General features: G+C 45.0%; 1 protein-coding gene across 1 annotated transcript in view; it reads right to left on the bottom strand.

The window, feature by feature from the left end:
• The window catches only part of LOC143284088 (cytoplasmic dynein 2 heavy chain 1-like), a 157,573-nt gene extending 136,447 nt beyond the window's left edge, over positions 1-21,126 (bottom strand). Inside the window, 12 exon segments of the mRNA XM_076590729.1 lie at positions 177-372; positions 3,130-3,305; positions 4,739-4,895; positions 6,530-6,603; positions 8,850-9,098; positions 11,128-11,360; positions 11,754-11,895; positions 12,325-12,443; positions 13,420-13,582; positions 14,522-14,668; positions 17,545-17,844; positions 21,054-21,126. Of these exon segments, the coding sequence (XP_076446844.1) occupies positions 177-372; positions 3,130-3,305; positions 4,739-4,895; positions 6,530-6,603; positions 8,850-9,098; positions 11,128-11,360; positions 11,754-11,895; positions 12,325-12,443; positions 13,420-13,582; positions 14,522-14,668; positions 17,545-17,742 (1,854 nt within the window). The 5' untranslated portion in view covers positions 17,743-17,844; positions 21,054-21,126.
• Between the last annotated feature and the right edge of the window lie 1,374 nt (positions 21,127-22,500).

Genomic DNA, 22,500 nt, shown 5'->3' with positions numbered 1-22,500 from the left:
GTGTGTGTGTCTCTGTGTGTGTGTATGTATGTGTATGTGTGTGTGTGTGTGTGTGTGTGTGTGTGTGTGTGTGTGTGTGTGTGTGTGTGTGTGTGTGTGTGTGTGTGTGTGTGTGTGTGTGTGTGTGTGTGTGTGTGTTTTCGTTCTGCGTGCGTTTTTTCCAACAGCGAACCCACCTGTTTGAGGATGACGCCATGGCGGTAGAACTTCTGCGCCGTGTTGGCCACAGCCTGGATCTTGTTGGGGATGGTGAAGCCCAGAGCCCCCAGCTGCCTGACTTCCCTCAGCAGGGTCACCAGCCGCTCACTGTAGTTCACCTTCATCTTGCCGTCCTTGTGGTTCAGCTCCATCAGCCGCCCGTTCGTCTCCAGGCTGCGGGGTTAGACACGCATACAGTATTATGGTAGACAGTATACAGCAGTGTATTGTACAGTGGTAGGGGAGGGGGGTGAGTCAGTCAGTTTGGGTGTGAGTGTGGGTGGGTGTAAGTGGGGCTTGTGGGAAGTGTGTATGTGTGTATATGTGAGCGCATTTATATGTGAGAGAGGGAGGAGAGAGAGAAAGGGGGGAGAGAGAAAGAGTGAAAGAGAGAGTATGTGCGTGACAGTATGTGTGGAAGAGACAAAGAGAGGGAGAAAGAGAGAGAACTCTCTTGTTTTATTTGAGGGAATAGAATTAACCCACTTGTGGGTCCGTTTTCACCCTACCCTCATAAAGAAAATCAATAAATCAGTCTATGGAATGCACACAAAAAAAAGGGGGGGGGAGAAAAAAGTAAATAATAAAGGGAAAGTCAGAGCGTGTGGTAAGCGAGAGAAACGAAGAGAGATAATATAGACTGAAATCGACACGTGTCTTTATTGAGGGAAAAGGAATTACCACTTGATGGTCTGTTTTCATCCAGCCATCATAAAATCCACAAACTAGTCTAGGGAATGCAAGAAAGAATAAAAGGAGAAAAGGGTAAATAGTTTTTTGGGTTTGTTTTTAAAATAGAGATAGAGGGGGAGAGAGAGAGAGTGTGTGTGTGTGTATGTGTGTGTGTGTGCGCGCATGCGTGAGTGAGTGAGTGAATGGTGTGTGTGGGTGAGTGTGTGAGTGAATGGTGTGTGTGTGTGTGTGTGTGTGTGTGTGTGTGTGTGTGTGTGTGTGTGTGTACGTGCGTGCGTAAGTGAATGGTGTGTGTGTGGAAGGATGGCATCGTTGTAATGAGTGAAGCTGTGCGTGTTGCAATGCAGGAAAGAGAGCGTGATGAGGAAATGGTGCGCTGTGAGGCACTGTGGTTAAGTGATGGTAATGAGAAGGAAAAAATTATATATATAGAGAGAAAGAACTTGATTGAGACTGAGATGGTTTCTTCATATAGGCCGCAGTGTCGTCCTGTATATTCAGTAAAAATGAATTGAAAAGGACCAAAACCAGGTGTCATGAGGCGTTTTCTGTACTGCAGCGTCCTCAGTGCAGAGAAGATGTAGGAACTCGTGTTTTGACGGAGTTATAAGGGGAGATACAGCAGAATGCTATGGTCGTTGGTTCACATTGTATGCATTATGTGACATGTATGCTACACTTCTTGGATATTATATTATATATATGATAGTCAGTCATGTCCGACTATGACCATCAGAACAGCAGAGGAGGCAACTGCTGTTCCGACTATTATGGGCTAGAATTTGATTATAGTGGAGAGTGTCTTGCCCAAGTTACATCCCCACTCTCTCGGTCAAGAGGGTTTTAGGACAGTCGGCGTTGGGATGGTTCCCAAAGGCTACCTAGCCCACAAGGCTGCAGCACTAAGAGCCAGTGCAATTTTGCCTCCTAGTTTGAGAGTCATAGTCCTTCACAAAAGACTAAGCTGTGAATGATTTCCCATTGACTGGAGAAACCATTGACAACACAGCTCTCACTTTGGATATTACAGGTGAGAGAGAGAGGGAGGGAGGGAGAAAGAGACAGTGAGTGAGAGAGAAGGAGGGGGAGAGAGAGACGGACACACAGAAAGAAAACACACAGAAGCCAATAAACACATCAAGAAAAGCAAACGAAAACAAAACGAAAAGTGGCCTAATAGGCGGTGTCCTAAATACGTTAACTCTCTCCATACGAACGGCAAAAGAGACGACGTTAACAGCGTTTCACCCCAATTATCATCACCAAAATATTGCAAGCGGAAGGCTCTTATACTGAAGAGGTGAATGTTGACAAAGAATACCACTGTTCTGACGACGGAAGCTAAAGATTGGGTCATTCAGACACCCACTGGACATCCGAGGGGTCTGTGTAGAGGAGAAGAGAGGACTGGCCGTACTGAGTGAGTTAAATGAGGCACGAATGAGCACCACCAAGGTAGCTCAGCAGCAGTGCAGGGTCTCCTCTCGCATGCGGTATCCTAGCGACCTAACATTATTAGTTCCGTGTAAACTGCCAAAGCTGGGACCGCGACAAACGAACCAAGGTGTGGTTGTGAATGCGGGGGGGATTCAGAATGAGCGGTGTGGGAGGAATGTTATTGAAACAGCGCAGATGGGACCGCAAAAAAAAGTCAATAAGTATGAAAGAAGAAAAACAAAAGACATGAATTTTCGGAAGAGAGAAAGATAACCAAAGGAACAGAAAGAAAGAAAAGAACAATCAAATGACAGAGAGAAACCCTCCCCCCCAAAAAAACAACAACAAAAAAACAAAACAAAACAAAACAAAACAAAAAAAACCTCCATTACACGTGAAGCACTTGTACATATGTTGTTTTTAATTAAGAAAGAAAAGACAACGTATGCTCCGTGACTGAAGCAGACCAAAAAGACAGAAAACCATCAACCCAACCGACCCAGACAAAACGCCTCACCACCATGTGTTGCTGTTTTATTCTAAAATTCGACAACTTATTCCAAATGACTCTATATTCGCAGCAGTATTCCTCGGAATACTATAATTATTTGTTTATCATTATGATGTTCTATTTTCATTTTTTTGGTTTGATTCTTATCGTATTAGTCTGTTTTGTCCATTTCTTTCTTTTGTTTTGATACATGCACTTACATTAATTGTCTATGTGTTAATAAAGTTGATTTTTTTTATTTTAAAAAAGGTATATAAACGTATAGATAGATAGATAACCAAACGCCTCACCACAGAGGCTGTTTGTGGTCCTCAATGAGGGACTGAATCTCTCTGGACCACTCATCAAACTGCTCCCGTCGGAAGGCGTGCAGTTCGTCCTTCAGGTCTGAGGCGTCCTTGCTGAACTTCTCAAAGCCTGGCAGGTCCCCCAGCAGGTTCTCCGCGATCACCAGCATCTCATCGATCTGCGGGTGATCAGTGGGAAGGTAAAGTCAATCATTTTTATTAGCATGGTCAGAGTTGAAGGTAAATAAAACTACTACTACTACAACTACTATTACTACTACTACTACCACTACTAAATAATGATAATGATAATTATAATAATTATGAAATTAACAAATAATGAGGCCAGGATGTGAAATCATTAACAAAACGTGAAGAGTGGTAACTCTCCATTACACAAGGTACACAACTTCAAGTCAGTGATGCTTACGCTACCGATTCAGCTAGCACACAGGTAAATAAAAGGTACATTGGAACAAACCCAGGCACTTCCACTTTTATTTACCTGTGTGCTAGCTGAATCGGTAGCGTAAGCATCACTGACTTGAAGTTGTGTACCTTGTGTAATGGAGAGAGTTACCACTCTTTACTATTTGTTAACAATTATGAACTTTTTAAAAAGTAAATGAATAAATAAATAACTTTCTTCTCCTTTTCATTAGTTTATTGTCTGTTCTCTACAAACTGAATTGAACACCCACGCATTCATTCTTTTCAGTATGCATAATAATACACATTCATGCAATGAGTGTACAGAATGGGTGAGGGTTGAGAGTAGTCTGGAAGTCTGCAGAGGAGAGAGTAGGAGCAAAACTGTTCAGAGCTGAAACAACGTGGACGTGTATGCAGGTCTAAAAGCGTGACCCCTGACTCTATTTTCAGATCCTTGTGCCCCCTTCCCGAAAACCCAGTATGAAAGCGTATTCGTGGGAGTCGCAGCCCGCGAACGAAGAAGAAGAAGATCATTGTTTCAGCGATGCGAAAATAAATTGTTGAAGAAATCCAATCTGATCGACACGCTGATATACATACAGCGGAGTGATGGCCTAGAGGTAACGCGTCCGCCTAGGAAGCGAGAGAATCTGAGCGCACTGGTTCGAATCACGGCTTAGCCGCCCGGATATTTTCTCCCCCTCCACTAGACCTTGAGTGGTGGTCTGGACGCTAGTCATTCGGATGAGACGATAAACCGAGGTCCCGTGTGCTAGCATGCACTTAGCGCACGTAAAAGAACCCACGGCAACAAAAGGGTTGTCCCTGGCAAAATTCAATAGAAAAATCCACTTCGGTAGGAAAAACAAATAAAACTGCACGCAAATAAAACTCCCTGGGGAGAGCAGCCCGAATTTCACACAGAGAAATCTGTTGTGATAAAAAGAGAAATACAAATACATACATACATACATACATACATACATACATTTAAGACCGGACTGGCGCGTTGGATGCGACTGCCGATCACACAACTGCCCAAGATGTGGTGTGGTGTAGCGTATATGAATTCGTCCGGACGTAGTGACGACATCTTGCGAAACAGAAACTGAAAACAGCGTGGAACAACACACACACACACACACACACACACACACACACACACACACACCCTCCTCACCTTGGCCTCCAGTTGTCTCCCATACACAATGTGATTGACGACATCAGGCAGGTTCTTGCCCTTGGGTACCTCCTTACCTCCCCTGTGGCCCGTGCGCTGGGAGAACTCTTCGCCGATCTGCCGCACGTGCACTGTCAGTTGCCCCAGCAGCATCTCCCTGTCACGGACATGGGTGCAGAGGAGGCCCGGTGGTAATGCGCTCGACTGAGAAGCGAGTGTCCGCGGGTTCGATTCCCTTTTTTTAAATTTTTTTTTTTAATCTATTCTACGGACCAGGGATGGGAGGCGCGAGCAAACCCTAGAACCGCTGAATCTGCTTAGCTTTAAGGGATTGTCTTAAGCGTATGGAGTTAGCATAGTCTTTGGAAAACTCTCAACGTTTAGCAGATTCAGCGCCACTAAGTTCGCTCGCGCGAGCCAGCCCACAATTTTTACCAGCTCCCTCCCCTCCCTCCATTAGACCTTGAGTGGGTGCTAGTGTTTCGGATGAGTCGATAATGCGAGGTTCCGTGCGCAGCATAAGCATAAGCACACTTTTAAAAAAAACCGCGTCGGCAAAAAGCGTTGTCCCTTGCAAAGGTCTGTGGAAAATTCCTCTACAATGGTAAGAGAAAAACATGTGCAGAAAGGAGAAAGAGAACAAATCCCATGGGTAGCGCTGCACTATGGCGGCGCGCGATCTTAGGGGCCCTACTTTCACACAAACAAAATCTGTTTTGAAAATACAATATAATACTATACGATACAATATAAATCAATACATGCACACGTGATTTACAACACAGAAATCCAGTTTGTGAGAGTAATTCAGCTTTGGACTTATCTTGCAGCACTGGCGTCTGATGATGAAATGAACATTTTGCTACAACATACGGAAAAATATTTCTATGTGAATAGTTTACACCAATGGGCATTTGGTGTCCACCTTTGTAGTATTTCAAAAAGCCATTATTCTTTGAAAATACACGCCATCATGTAAGATTTCAACAACATCATCTGCTCAAAGAAGTATTTCGTGGGAACGTTCAGAAAGAATCATGAGATAATCACGAACGTTTATGATGAGAAATTTTATGAATTCTCTCCCTAATACACATGAACAGAAAAAAAGTGAACTGATAAGATTCTCCAACTATGTACATCATCCACAGACAATGCGGTTGCTGCTACGACTAACATTGCTATAACCTTTCCCCAATCTCTCGTTTGAATTACCAAAGGAATGATGAACGCTATTTGAAACAAGATTGACAACAATCGGCTCGCAGTTGTTTTTTTCCTTTCTTCCACCCATCCTTCCATCCATTCTGTTTTTTCTTTCTTTCCTTATAATTTTGAAATACCAACATTTTTGTCGCTATCTTTCTTTCTCGTGTGAAATATCAACATGTTCGACATCACCTTTCTTTCCGGTGTGAATCACCAACCTAAATGACACCATCTTCCTTTTTAGCCTGAGTCGCTAATCTGTTCGACACCATCTTTCTTTCCAGTCTGAAAAACTCATTTTTCCAGAACCATATTTCTTTCCGGTGTGGAACATCCACCTCTCCGACATAATCTCCCTTTCCAGTCTGAAACACCCGCCCGATCGACACTCATCTTTCTTTCCAGTCTGAAACACCCACCCAATCGACACTCATATTTCTTTCCAGTCTGAAACACCCACCCAATCGACACTCATCTTTCTTTCCAGTCTGAAACACCCACCCAATCGACACTCATCTTTCTTTCCAGTCTGAAACACTCATTTTCCAGACACCATCCTTCTTTCTGGTGTGGAACACCCACCTTTCCGACACCATCTGTTTGCTGATGCCTGGTCGCTTGATGAGTTCCCTGTATCGCTGGAATTCCCTCAGCAGCTGCACAGTATCAACACGTGGTTTTCAGCGTCATGGCCTGGTTATCAAAACAAGCACGAGCTCCAAGTTCATCGCAGAGACACACACACACACACACACACACACACACAGTGATGTGCATACGTGTACACACGCATGAAATTACAGCCTGACATGCAGAAGCATATACAATTACACACAAACGCCTGCGCACAGACACACACGCTCACGCACCCACAAGGAAATAAACACACTCACACACAAGCATACACACTCACTAACCATCACAGAGAGACAGACAGACAGACAGACAGAGATTCACAAGGTAGGGTCCTCCATTAAGGCGACTTTATTAGGCGTTCAATTCAATTCAAATCAATTCAAAAACTCTTTATTAACTCACTCAGTACGGCCAGTCCTCTCTTCTCCTCTACACAGACACCTCGGATGTCCAGTGGGTGTCTAAATGACCAAACCTTTAGCTTCCGTCGTCAGACTTGTGGTATTCTTTGTCAACATTCACGTCTTCAGTATAAGAGCTTTCCGCTTGCAATATTTTGATGATGGTAATTGGGGTGAAACGCTGTTAACGTCGTCTCTTTCGCCGTTCGTATGGAGAGAGTTAATCCACATAGACATTAACGTGTGCAGTCACAGGCTCGTTGTAGAAACCAACATGAAACTGAACATGCGCGATAACAATTACGCCTAAGGCTCACTACTTTGTTCTAAATGCACTAAACTGTGACTCTCCATACGGTGATAGTGGGCGAGTAACAAACCCACAAGATGTAACATGCGGGAATAGTAGTTGACACCATTTTACTTCTAAATATTGCTGAAGTTTGTGATTCGGGTATTGGACAAAAGTTGAAGACCTTTTTTTTTTTCTTTTGGAGACAGCCATTTTCTTCTTTTTGCCAAATTGATTTAATGGAAGACAGAATTTTCGGTTGCAAAGCAAGAATAGAGCGAAATTTCGTGACAGTATTTCACCAGTGGTGTTCCTTGTTTCACGAATGACGAGTTCATTTTATACTGATTCCACATGACCAGTAACCCACAAGATAACAGTATCAGCACTTCATTCCTGCGTTTGCTTCATGAAAATTATTATTCGCTGAATGGTAAAGTTTCGTGCTAACAAGAATCTAAATAATCAGTTGGTGAATCTGATCATCTTCCTCTGGACTGACGGCGGTAATGATGCATTGAAAATGAAGGTTAATGTTAAATGTCCCATAGATGTTGAAGGCCATCGTGGCAGTGAATTCATATTCACTGCTGTGTAGGGATCGGCATTGGATGGAGAGGCCCAATCTTCTTCACCGACTGACGTCAGGAACCTATTCACACCCGGGTGGAGTGAGGAAAAATCGGTGTAAAGTGCCTTTCCCAAGGTCTCACCACCATGCCGAAATCAGTCAATCAATCAATGAAAAACACTTTATTAATCCACATGGAAATTAAGTTGTGCAATCACAGGCTCATTGTAAACACTGGCATAAAATCATGCGCAACATAAGAAGAGATTAAAATTAGTCAAATAAGAATTCCCAATAGCTGACGATATACCCCCCCCCTCACACACACACACACACACACACACACACACACACACACACACACACACACACACACACACACACACACACACACACACACACACATACTCATGTTAAGACAATAGGGTATTGCACAATAATATTAACATATGAAACGAGGCCTCGAACCCCGATCACTGGTGCACACTGGACCAAAAGTCTAACGCCTGAACAGATTCTGCCTTGGCGCCTCACTGATAATGGGGACAACGGTTACCTGTAATAATTAGAAGAAGAAGCAACAACGGCAATGTAATAATAATAATAATAATAATAATAATAATGGATACTTATATAGCACACTATCCAGAAATCTGCTCTAGGTGCTTTACAAAAACGCTTTTGTTAACATAAAACATTACATCTATGTTACATACACACACCAACATGTGACTACACACACACACACACACACACACACACACACACACACACACACACACTGCATACATACAACATACATATGTATCTAACAGCTACCCTTACACATACGCACACATAGGCATGCACAAACTTACATAAACACACGCACACACAATACACATTCATATGCATGCATGCAGTTATGTACACATACATATGTATACACACATAGTCAAGCACAGCTAACGCAAAGGAAGTGGACCTGCCACAACTGAACTTATTACTGAGGGGAAAATGTACCTGCTGTGGGTTCCCGTCCAAAGTGTGGAACTGGGTCCTCAGCTTCCCAGCAATCTTCTGCTGCGCGGGCTCCATGGCCCGCTCGTACTGCGACACGGCGGCGGCCCACAGAGGCTGTGTGTAGGGGTTGTACTGAACGGGGTTCAAACCCAGGAAAGGTCCGAAGGCGTTGCCCACGTCCAGCTCCTGCTGCTCTGAGGCTGACAGCAGACGGAGGAGCTGTTCGTGCACTGTGCGCAGCGACAGGATCTGGATGTGTGGTGACAGTCACAAGTGGTTGTCTTTACTGAATAAATAAATAAATAAACAAATAAATAAATATGTGTGTGTGTGTGTGTGTGTGTGTGTGTGTGTGTGTGTGTGTGTGTGTGTGTGTGTGTGTGAATAAAAAAAAAAAAAAAGGAAGGAAAGAAAGAAGAAAGAAAGAAACCTTGAGGGCAAACGGATAAAATTAACCCTTTGAGCCCTGAGTTCCTGAGCAATTTGAACCCTTCTGCCTGAGCTCCGGAGCCAAAATTTGCAAATAATTGGTATTTAATGTGTCACAGCAGATATGAAAAGAGTGCCCTGACCACCGCTTTACCGGTGGTAGAGAAAAATGACATAATGCCTAGCCACCGGTTGAGCGGTGCGTAAACACTTGTGTCGTGTTTTGCTGTTGGTTGACTTATATTGAAATCGATCTTTTTTATCCACAGCACATGCACAAAACACAGTGAAAAGGTGCGGCCATGTTGGCACTACGTTCGCTGACGTCAGAATATTACGGTTTTTCTGATTGGCTCTTCAATATAAGTCAACCAATAGCAAAACACGACACAAGTGTTTACACACTGCTCAACCGGTGGCTAGGCATTATGTCATTTTTCTCTACCACCGGTAAAGCGGTGGTCAGGGCTCAAAGGGTTTTAACACAAGCATAGCTTCCCATATAAACCATAACTTACTGTAGCCTATAAAGAAGATTCTGAACTGAATGACATGGCATAGGCTACTATAATTCAACCATGAGCGCGCAGGTGCGCGCACACTCATACAAAAACACGTGTGCGCGCAAAGACACCGCGACAAAAAGTTGTGAAGACAGGACATGTATTACATGGACATAGACGCTACCAGACATATTGTATGACCACATACTGCTGTACAAAACGCTGTATCAAAATATCTTTCACACACGCACACACACACACACACACACACAGAGAGAGAGAGAGAGAGAGAGAGAGAGAGAGAGAGAGAGAGAGAGAGCTCTCGCTAAATGAATGTGTGTATCATGCAGATGCACTATTCAGTCGTTGGCTGTCAATTTGTTGTTGCTCTCTAACAACGGTGAGCAACGCAATGAAAGATTTGCTTATAATCTAACTGTGACAGGATTTGTTGGGGAAGAATGGATAGACTTGATTATTTCAATTAATCTAATTTATCGTGCTGCAAAAAAAACATATTTTACTGCACTGTTGATCAAGCTTTCACCAAATGAGGAAAATCGGAGATTGTCAACAGTTCAAAGGGACCATTTCATTTGTCATTGTTTTCGATTAAACAGTACTATTCCTCTGACTTTTTTCATTGGCAATTTCCATTTCTTTTTGTCCTAATCAACATCACTTCACAGTTCATAAGGAACAATCCATGTTGTCTGTTTTTGTCTTCAATGGGCAATTTACTGATGTGAACAAAATTGGTGTTTGCGTCTCGATGAAGGGAGATAATTATCATATTTATTTTGAGTTCGCGCTGCGTTTATCTGTTTTTTTTTTTGTTTTTTTTTTACAGTATTTCAGAAAGGATTTCCTCTTGTTTCTTACTTTCGTTTTTGTTACGTCGGTTACATGCAGTTCATGGAGTGCTATTTTCATCTTCTTCTTGTCTTCTTCTTTTCCTTTTTTTCCCTATTTGTGAGTGTTTCGTATGAACAAGTTTGTTCACACCGTATTCGCTTGTGTTATATTAATTAACCTTTTCAGTGGTATAGTGTTGCTAGCTTTTGTGCTACATCAGTGCACTTTGTGTTGTGCTTGCAGTAAATGCATTCGTGCAACCTCTCTCTCTCTCTCTCTATCTCTATCTATCTATCTATCTGCGGGTCCCTGCATGTGCGTGAATGCTAGTGTGTATGTATGCATGCGGTCTTGCGAGCTCGGTTTTGTTTTCAAACTTTTTGTATCCAGTCAAAATTTACAAAAGTACAAATGCAAATTGTATATTAGGAATTCAAAACACAGTAACGCTCTGGGGCGAGCGCATTAGTGAATCAATAAATTCCCATCACCTCCTCCAGTCTCTGAGACAGCCCCTTCATGCTCTGAGGCAGGAACTTGTCCCCTTTCCAGGGGTGAGGCCCGAACCGTTTCCAGAACTGGGTCGTCAACGTCTCGCACACGGAGGTCCACCTCTCGCATATGGAGATGCCCATCCTCAGAGATTCCCGCACGGCGCTGAAGCTGCCCTGCCACAGGTCTTCGTCTGACAGTTTGCGCTGCACGTAGCGCCCCAAGGATCCGGCTGTGAGGTGAGAGGAGAGGTCAGCATGGAGATCATTACATAAACACATGAAAAACGTGTCCATCGGTCAGCATTTTGTTTGGCGAATTGCTGTGGTGCGTTTCAGTTCAGGCTTACCATCATCTTAACCCAAATATCTAGTCAGTACTTGTCTACATACATGGTTGTTTTTGTTTGTTTGTTTGTTTGTTTTATTCAGCAGAGTGAGGTTTTTCTACAGAATTTTGCCAGAAGACAACACACATATTTTGCCAGCTAGAAAGACTGTTTCACAAATGACTCCGTGTTTGAAAGGGTTATAGTTTGGTATTTGACCGAATATAGTCACTGTATAGATATAAATAAGTCATTTAGTAAACAAGAACGAAGGAAATATCGACGAAGTGTACAAACCAATGACGTCAAGAAGATGCCTCATTCTGGATTCAGGATAAGGGGGGTCACTCTGCTTCCACAGATCATCCAGTGTGTCCTGAGTTAGCTCCACCAGTTCCATGGCGTCTCCCAGCGCCAAGGAGTCCAGACCTCCGTAATCCTGACAAGGAGAAAACATGATTAAAATATTGAAAGGGGCTAAGTCCTAGTATCGAGGCGCCGCGATAGACACGGTCAGGTGTTTGTAAAGTGCACTGTGGAGAGCAGCTCACTGGGAAGAACAGCTCGAATTTCACACAAAGCAATGGTATGTTTTGACAATGACCACACTACACTACGCTACACGACACTGCACTACACTACTCTACACTAAACTACACTTCACTATAGCGCAGAACAATAAGATACAATACAATACCTTACTGTACTACGAGTTCAGTGCGGTACAGTGCAGTGCAGTGCAGTGCAGTACAGTACAGTACAGTACAGTACAGTACAGTACAGTACAACGCAACGCAGTGCAGTCCAATACAATACAACACAGTACATAAACATGTTGCGACAAAAATAGCAACGCAAAGTGGTGTACCTTGGAGATGGGCTTGAAGAGCTCCACATAGCTCTCAGCTGCCTCCTTCTGTTCAGCCCGTGGCGCGGATCGGGACATGTCCACCCAGTACTGGAACTCGTCCATCGGCGTCAGGATACCTGGCGTCAACAGTCACTGTCATCATGGTGGTGGTGGTGGTAGTGGTGGTGGTGGTGGTGATAATGGTCATGGTAATGACGGTGGTGATGATGATGGTGATGGTGGTGGTGGTGGTGATAATGGTCATGGTAATGATGGTGGTGATGATGATGGTGATGGTGGTGGTGGTGGTGGTGGTGGGGTGGTGGTGGTGGTGATGGTGGTGGTGGTGGTGGTGGTGATAATGGTCATGGTAATGATGGTGGTGGTGGTGGGGTGGTGGTGGTGGGGGGGTGGTGATGGTGATGGTGGTGGTGGTGATAATGGTCATGGTAATGATGGTGGTGATGATGATGGTGATGGTGGTGGTGGTGTGGTGATGGTGGTGGGAGTAGGGTGGTGGTGGTGGTGATGGTGGTGGTGGCGGTAATGCTTATCGTCATGGTGATGGTGATGATGATAATGGTGGTGATGATGATGGTGGTGGTGACTATGATGATGATGATGGTGATGAAGATGATAATGATGGTGGTGATGATGATGATGATGATGGTGATGGTGGTGGTGGTGGTGGTGGTAGTGGTGGTGGTGATGATCACCATCATCATCATGATCATGATAGTTATGATGATAACGATTATGATAACGATAATTTCAAAGATGTACTACTACTTCTACTGTTAATATTATCATCATTATCATCATCATTACGTAGCCCTTTCCCCAGACCCCCGTCCACTCAACTCCCACTGACACCGAGGATTCAAACCCAAAACTGGCGTCACCACTCCTAGGCCTGCCCCGGAAGGACGGCTCCTGTTTGGATGGTTGATGTTTCCCTTCTTCTGCGATCCATCCACACACACACACACACACACACACACACACACACACACACACACACACACACACACACACACACAAGTTCCCCCTACCCTCACACTCAACCACCACCACCACCACCACCACCACCCCCACTAACACCTAACGACTCACCGCCGACACTGACGTCCCCGTCCCCAGGCCGGCCCCGGAAGGAGGGGTCCTGTTTCCGGATGGCGGAGCTGAGTCCTGCCTCCAGGTCGCTCAGCAGTCCCTGCAGCTTGGGGTCGATCCCTTTGCTCCACTTGCTGTCCTCCAGCAGCAACGGGGCGTACAGCTGGGGATTGGTCGATGGCAAGGGGATCGGGGAGGGAGGGGAATCAGATCCACGGATGTATGTATGTATGTATGTATGTATGTATGTATGTATGTATGTCGAACAATTAATAATTTTGTTTAGTAGTGGTAGCAGTAGTTGTTGTAACAGTAGCAGCAACAGTTATAGTAGCAGAAGTAGCAGTAGTAGCAGCAACACTAATATTAGCAGCAGCAACATCGGCAGCAGCAACAGGAGCATCAGCAGCAGCAGCAGTAGTAGTAGTAGCAGTGGTGGTAGTAGTGGAACTGGCGCTAAACTAATTGAAAAGATGTCATGCTAATAGAGGCATGACTCTAAAAAAAATAAAAATAAAAATAAAATAATCACAAACGAGTACTGTACATACTTTAAGCAAACAAGATACCAACCAGGAAACCAGGCAACCACCATCCAAACAACCATGCAAAATTTCAACCTACCAGCCAACCAGCCGACCAACCAACCATGATGATAACAATATATGTATTTGTTTGTATATAGCGGTACATTTTTCTGCGGAAAAAATATCAACCCGCTTTCATACCCAACTTTCACACTTACACATGACTGAAACAAAGGTATGAGAGAGAAAACTTGGTAATACTTGTACACAGAAGGCTAACGAACCAACGACCCAACCAGTCCACTAATCAACCTGCCAACCAAAAACGATCAACCACCAAATAATCAATCAACCAACCAACCAACCATCCAACTAACGAACTGACTGAATTACTAGCCAGGCAACCGACTAAGCAACCAACCAACAGACTTACCAACCTGCCAACAAACCATCCAAGCCATCCAACGAACCATCCAGCCAACCAGCTAATCGAACCAACCAACTGAATTATCAACCAACCAACCGGCTTACCAGCCAACGAACCGAGCAAGCAGCCAGGCGGGCAGAGAACTCACCTTCTGCACGGCGTGGTAGAGCGTGCTGAGCGGAGAGTCCACCATGGAGGACACGATGATGTTGGTCAGGGTGTTGTCCGGAGTAATGACATCAGGCCGGGTCTTGAAGAACACGATCACCCTCTCCTTGCTGTCCCCTGGTTCCACCTGACAGGGGGAGGATGGTGGCAGAACGGTTAAGACGCTTATCTACCAATAGTGTTCGTGATGGTCTGACTTCGATTCCCTGTCTCGCCCTTTCTTTCATATTTGATTGGAACATCAAACCGAGGGCCTAGTCATTCAGAGGATGTAATAAACCACAGCAAGTACTCGGCGCACTGTAAAAGAACACATGACAACAAAAAGGTTGTTTTCTGGCAAAAATCGGTAGTAGAAATTCATCGTCCACCAGTCAGAGAACCAGTCATGTCCATCCCCATACCCGTTCCTTTCTTCTCTCCTCCTGCACCTGCTCCCTTCCTCGTCACCATGTTCTGGACGTCGACCCGTTTCCACCCCCTGTCCTCCAGTTGTTGTTTTTCTCTCCAGCATCGCTGTCGTCCACCCACCAACCAGTTGAACAACCAGTGAGGACCCCACGTACCCATCCCTGTCACCTTCCCCCTCCCCCTCTTCCAGCATCCCCCATCCCCACCCCCCATCATACTACCCTTCTCACCTTGTTCTGAAAGTCAACCCGTATCCCACCGATATTTTCCAGTTTTCTCACCAGCACAGAGACGTCGCCGTCGTCCACTAAACCAACTAATCAACAAACCGTACTCCGATCTACGACGCCCCCTCTCCCTATACACTTCACCTCCCTCCCCCCCCCACGCCACGCCCCCACCCCCACCCCCCGCCCCACCTTCCAACTCTCATCCACAGCCCTTCATTTTGTTCTGAAAGTCGATGCGTTTCCCATGCCTCTTCTCCAGTTTCTCGACCAGCACAGTGTCGTCGTCCACTATCTACTCAATCAACAAGCCATCACTCACCCCCAACCCTCCATGCCTACCCCCAATCCCCGCCGCCCACCGTCTCCCATCACCTTCCAACTCCCATCCTCCATCCCTGACCTTGTTCTGAAAGTCGACGCGTTTCCCATTTCTCTCCTCCAGTTTCTCGGCCAGCACGGATAGATGTCATCAACCAGCCCCCCCAGCCCCCAATCCAGTCCCCGTCCCCTTCCCACCCTCCCACCTGCCATCCCCTCACCCTTCCAGCATTGCCCCCTGCCCCTCACTCAATCCAATCCCCGCCATCTCAGTGGCAACATCACCTTGTTCGGAAAGTCGACTTCTTTCACTCCACTGTCCTCGAGTCTTACGACCAGCACAAAGACATTGCCGTCGTCCGGAAACTAACCATGTGAACTAACCAACCTACAGCCGGGTCCATTAATGTCGGTCCATTGTTATGATACAGATGACAGATCTTTTATTCGTTTATTTATTTATTTATCATGTATTAGGTTAAGACAGAGGAGGAAGGGAGAGAGGATGGATAACAGAAAAGCTTCAATATCAAACAAACAACTCACACTGGGGCAACAATAAACCCAGACAGATGTAATCACTTGTCATACATGTTTAGAATGCATACATCAGAACACTACAGCATCAAAAAAACAAAAACAAAAAAAACAAAACCTGGCAATTGTACACAGACATCGAATAATTATTCTTAAAATGCATGCCTCAAGACACACTGGGGCAATTGCTGCGCCAGACGATAAGGGAAAGAATGAAAGTGATTAGTTAAGGTGTGTGGGGGAAAGTGGTGCATGAAAGGTAAATATGAGTTTGTGAAAGAAGAAAAAGAAAGATGTGGGGAAAAAAAAGAGGAGGATGGAGGCCTCACAAAAAAAAGAAAAAAAAGAAAAGGAAAGGAAAAAAAAAAAAGAAAAGAAGAAAGTGGGGAAAAAAGAGGAGGTTGAAAGCCCCACTAAAAAAAAAAAATAAAAAAAAAAATAAATACAGCCCATTCACCTCTACCCCCCACCCCTCACGCTCCCCATCCAACGGCCATGCTCTGCCTCTCTCACTTCTTGTTCTGAAAGTCAATGCGTTTGCCTCCCCTGTTTCCCGGCCAGCACGGAGACATTGCTGTCGTCCACAAACCAACCAGAAAACTAATCACCCAGCAGGCCTCCTTGCAATCACTGCATTTTCCACCGCACTCTCCCCCCTCCCCAACACCCCAATCCAACATTCATTCCCCGCCCCTTAATTTGTTCTGAGAGGCTACGCGCTCCCCCACCCCCTCTCCTCCAATCTTTCGACCTGCACGAAGACTTGCCGTCGTCCACAAACCAACCAATAAACTAATCAACCTACAGATCCCCCAGATCCCCGTCACCTTCCCCCTTCTCCCAACTTCTATTCTCCGTCCCTGTCAACTTGTTCTGAAAGTCGACGCGTTTGCCTCCCTTGTCCTCCAGTTTGCCGATCTGGATCTGGATCTGGATCGATACGTCGCTACATCCATTTACTGGCATAAACGCGACGGTGGAGGTGCGCAGCACGTTGGTGTTACTGGCTTCTGGCTTTTTGCCAGAGCCGATTTAAAACTATCCTCTGACTTTTTGTGGACGATGGTATCGTCTAGATGGTTCCACTCAATTATTGTCTTTGGGAAGTAAGAGTATCGGTACTGGTCGGTGTTTGTTTCAGGGACACAGTAGCATCTATCGTTGTTTCTAATACAGTTCTCTACAGGGTTTTGCGACAGGTATGTGCTCTTGTCTCTCTCGTGGAGCGGATGCGTCGTCCTGGTTTCTGCGGTGTGATAAAATCACTCGGAGTGAATGCTGGCACCAGACCCTCTACCACCCTGTAGAAGAAACCTAGCCGTAGTTGGAGTCGTCTTTCCTGGAGTGTGGTGAGTTCATGTTTCATCAGCACGGAGACATTGCCGTTATCCACTATCCAACCAATGAACTAATCAACTTACCCCCTCCCCCCCCCCTCCCCTTACCCCCCCTCCCCTTCCCCCGCCCCACGTGTCCCCATCCAACACCCACCCCCCGTCTCTCTCACCTTGTTCTGAAAGTCGACTCGCTTGCCACCCCTGTCCTCCAGTTTGCCGGCCAGCACAGACACATTGCCGTCGTCAAGGAAGGCGTTGAGGGAGGGTTCCGTCAGCAGGTCAGTGACAGCCGCGTCTTCCGGGCCAAGGCCGAAGTAGTTGGCCACCGTCACCAGGATGAAGTCCTTGCGGGAGTCACCGCTCGGCATGGTGACAGCCACGCGGGGAGATTGGCGGTGTCGATGTGTCAGTCAGTCACCACTGTCTGGGCCTTGTTGCTGCTATCGTTTTGCGTGGGCTACAACACTGACCTGGTGGTACGGACACAATTCATTGCTTTTATGTGTTTGTTGTGTACTGTTTTAGTGTCCATAAATTCTTTGATGTGTTTTACAACAAATACATTGGGTTCTGAGTTCGTTCTGAGCTGAGTTTTGAGTTCTACGAAAGCATACTAAAAAAAAAATGTTAACTTCTAATCAACCGTTCAGAATAATCATTTGTGTCACGCTCTATAAGAGAGCAGACTAAAAACCCCACCCAGCCCAGCACTAACACCCAGACAACACAAACACTGACTACAACCATTCAGGGTTCACATACATTTATTTAATCACACACAGAGCTTGCCAACTAATAACCACAACCCCGGCTGCAACAACACTTAAATAACAGAATGCATAAATAATAACACACTCACAAAAAAAACCCACAAAAAAAAACAGAGCCTTAAGACATGGAAACAAGCACAACGTTGATGATGTAGTGACGATGAAGTAGTGACGACGACGACGACGACGAACAGTAAGTGACGACGACGAAGAACAGTGACGACGACGACGACGACGAACAGTAAGTGACGACGACGAAGAACAGTGACGACGAAGACGAACAATGAGTGACGACGACGAAGAACAGCGACGACGAACACGAAGAACAGTGACGACGAACACGAAGAACAGTGATGACGAACACGAAGAACAGTGACGACGAACACGAAGAACAGTGATGACGAACACGAAGAACAGTGACGACGAACACGAAGAGCAGTGACGACGAAGACGAAGAGACGAACACCCAGACAGCCTAGCACCAGGCCAGAGAACGCTGGCGACGGAAGGCAGCGGCAGGCGGCAACAGCCAACGGAGGCCTGGACTAAGGAAGTCAAAGGCAGGCAGAGGGGTTCCCGGGGAGGCAGTGGAGGGTCAGTGGAAGGGTAGGGAAGTCAGTGGATGAACACGGAAAGTGGGAACGCTGAAAACACTTACAGAAGAGGTACCACTACCCCAAGGCGGGAAGTACACACAGAACACAGAGACGAAGAGCACACGACCACTCGGAGGAAACTGATCCCCACTGACGAGCGTCAAGACGGGCAAACAGCCCTGAAGCACACCAAAGACTGGCACGGCTGCCTCTTCTAACAGTCGCGGGCGAAAAGCCCAGAATCTTTTCACTTGCTCACCAGGAAGAGGCTGATCTCAGTTCAGTGACAGCCTGAACTGAGACTGAGACAGACTGAGAATCTCGTGCAATCAGCGCACCCCACACTGTTCTCTTGCTGGATGGGGTGGGTGAACGAGGAAGTTTAACACTCATATCTGATTAAATTTTTTGTCATGAGATGTGACAATTTCACACGCTATACTTTCTCAAAAAAGAGAAGAAACAGATAAAATAAAAAGCATGTAAGCTTTAGAGTTATATCATCGGTTAATTGGATGTGTGTGTGGATGTGCGGATCTGTGTGTTGTGCGAAAACGGCTTTGCAACTGTTTAGCTTAGCCAAAGTTTTGGATGTGAGCATAGCTTTGTAAAATTAATGAATTTAAAGGGTATCTGGTTATAAGCAAACCTGACACTGAAATGGAGCCTAGCGACAAATGTGGATGGCTTCATTTTTTTTAAAGACGCTTTCCGGGCAGAAATATGTCTATCATTTGTTTCTGATAAATGGCACAGGACGAACCTCATTCGATTTCGGTTGAGAGTAAGTGGCCTGAAGAATTGTAAGCAATGGTACTTCACTGATAATTCTTCGAACGATATGATTTGCCCATCTTGTAGAAATGATCCAGAAAATGAAGCGGATTTTCTATTTCAGTGCACTGCCAATGCAGACAATCGTAAAAAAAAACTGCCTTGCATAAAACGTACTCAAAAACAACCCAAGTGATAACAACGTTATAAATCTGCTTTCCAGCAACAATGAAACTGTAATTAAGGGAACAGCTAGATTCATTGCTGAAGTTAGAAAAAAGATAACTGACGAATTGTCGAATTAAGATGATCCTGTATATGGGTCTTGTGTGTGCGCGTGGTCACTGTGTGTGTGTGTGTGTGTGTGTGTGTGTGTGTGTGTGTGTGTGTGTGTGTGTGTGTGTGTGACACCATGATTTAAAAGTAGATGTTTTTCACTTATTTACAATTGTTATTCCAGTTGTCACTCCCCCCCCCCCCCCATGTCTAATGGGCCTTATCGCTGATTGGACATTAAAATACTGTCTCTCTCTCTCTCTCTCTCTCTCTCTCTCTCTCTCTCTCTCTCTCTCTCTCTCTCTGAGCAATGATAGGTATAACTGGTTTTATTCATTTGAATCGATATTTCAAACAGAGAAATATATCAAGATCGTAACAGATGAGTGGCATAAAATCTGCTTTGTGAGGCTCAGATTGAGAGCACTTGGGACTAAATGCCAACAGAAGATGGTTCGATTCACACTCAGCAACATCCCTTTGCCCAATGTGTGGCGAAAGCCCAGAAGATTAAAATCATTTCATATTTAGCTGCAAAAGATACGAAGAATTGCGAAAATAATTGGACTGTGTCGCTTATCCCAAAGTAGTTTATTTGCTTCAATTCTGTTTTCCTTTCTGTTCCATTTTATCTGTTTTACGCCATTTTGGTTCTGATTTGTATCTACTATGAGTCACTGAGTCATGGTCTGATTATTGGGAAGGGACGTTGTACCGCCATCCTGTGTGCAGCATGTATTTAACGTGTATAAAAGAATCCACGGTAAAGAGAAAGTGAAAAAAAAAAAAAAAAAAGAAGAAGAATCCTCTTTGATAGTGAAAGAAAATTACAACACTAGCAGACAGAAAAAAAAGGGGGTGGGTGGGCGGGAGGGCGTGGGGTCTGCACTCCACAGATGTGCACTCGTCAGAAGATAGCAACCCAAATCTACAAAAAATAGTAATAATAATATCGCGACAAATGAAAAATAACAATGATAATGAAAAAAGAGCGAGAGAATAACTTAACAGTAAAACAAGAGGCAAAGCCTTCAAGACTCACTTGTGCTTCGCGCTTTATCTAGTAAAGAAATAATGAGGAGAGAAAAAAAAAAGAGATTAAAAAATCGTATGTATGCCGCAATGCAGAAAGCGCGACGCCTTTTTCTTCTTTTTTTTTTCTTTTTTCTTTTTTTTTTTTTTTTTTTTTCACTTCATAATTCTACAACCATAATTCTGGAATCAGGTTTGGAAATGAGTGTAAGCAAACAATAAGCCACGTACCTTAATCAATGATAAGCATCAACACTGCATTCCGTGAGAGTGTTGCTGCAGTCTTGTTCTCGGTCAGTGCCAGAGAGCAAGTGGGTGGGTTTGAACTGAGGGCGAATTGTGCCAGAGAGTTCTAGAGTGCTGAGGGGTGATGACCATGTCTACGAGTGTGAACCATAAGTCAGCGTCAATGTGTGTGTGTGTGTGTGTGTGTGTGTGTGTGTGTGTGTGTGTGTGTGTTGTTGTGGAATTTTGATGAGGGGTGGGTTGAGCGTGTGAAAGTGTGTGGGTGTGGGTGTGTGGATCAGGGCGTGCGTTAGCAAGCGTGTGCGTGCGTGCAATTTTATGTGGTTTACAGAGAGAGAGACAGAAACAGATAGAAAGACAGAGACAGAAAGATAGAGAGACAGAGAGAGACAGACAGAGAGACAGAGACAGACAGACAGAGAGAAATACAGGCGGACTGAGAGAGAGAGAGGGTGGGGGAGACAGAGAGAAAGAGACAGAGAGACATAAAGAAAAAGAAAGAAAGAAAGAAAGTGCATGTGTGGTATTTCAATTGACCGTTTGTCGCTCCAAGAGAGAGTAACAAAGTGATTGGAAGGGTATGGCTGTCGAACAAAATAGAGAGTTTTTTTTTTTTTTTGTTTTTTTTTTTGTTTTTTTTTTTTAAGGGGGGATGACATAGCAGCTAGAACATCAGCAAAGTTTAAAAAAAAAAAAAAAAAAAAAACAAGCAAACCATCAAGTGAAATTTCTAGAAAACATCACCAAACGAAACTCTAACCGTCAACTTACCGGCCTCTTCTTCATTCTGCTCTCCTCTTCTTATCTCCTGTTCACATTGTATTTGGACAGCACGTGCACTTTGCTCACATTGATGTCTCCTAAACCTTTTTTTTCTGCCCCCTCATCTGCTCCGTTTCAGTGGCATTACTCACACGCCGCTCATTTAGATTCCCCCATACACGGCCACACCCGGGTTCGTCCGTCGCAGTTCCAGCGTCGGCAGTCCACAGGGAACCATCGATGTTAGGTCGCCAGGAGGCCACACAGCAGAGGAGACCCTGCACTGCTGCTGAGTCACTTTCTTTGTCAAACATCCGACATATGTTAAGGGACTCAGTGAACAGTTCTTTGCAGTGCCTTTATACAGCTGGCAATTGAAAATTAAAGTAAAAGATTGAGCAGTGACCTAGTGGCAAAGCACCTGACAAGGAAGCGAGCATCCATGGGTTCCAGTCCCACATACGTACCGGGATTTTTTACGTCCTACTCCTCTGGCTCTTGGATGGTGGTCTGGGTACTAGTCTTTCGGACAAGACAGTAAACCGATGTAATGTTTACCAGTGATCAGGGCTGGAGGCCCCCCGTTTCAGCATGGTGCTGTATCCTTAGGACAGGCACTTTATTCCGGATTTCCTCCCTCCACCAACGTGTGAAATAGGTGCCTGACTTC

Source organism: Babylonia areolata, chromosome 7, assembly GCF_041734735.1.
Source record: "Babylonia areolata isolate BAREFJ2019XMU chromosome 7, ASM4173473v1, whole genome shotgun sequence".
In the NCBI taxonomy this organism is placed as follows: Eukaryota; Metazoa; Mollusca; class Gastropoda; order Neogastropoda; family Buccinidae; genus Babylonia; species Babylonia areolata.
This window is presented reverse-complemented; position numbering and strand designations above follow the sequence as displayed.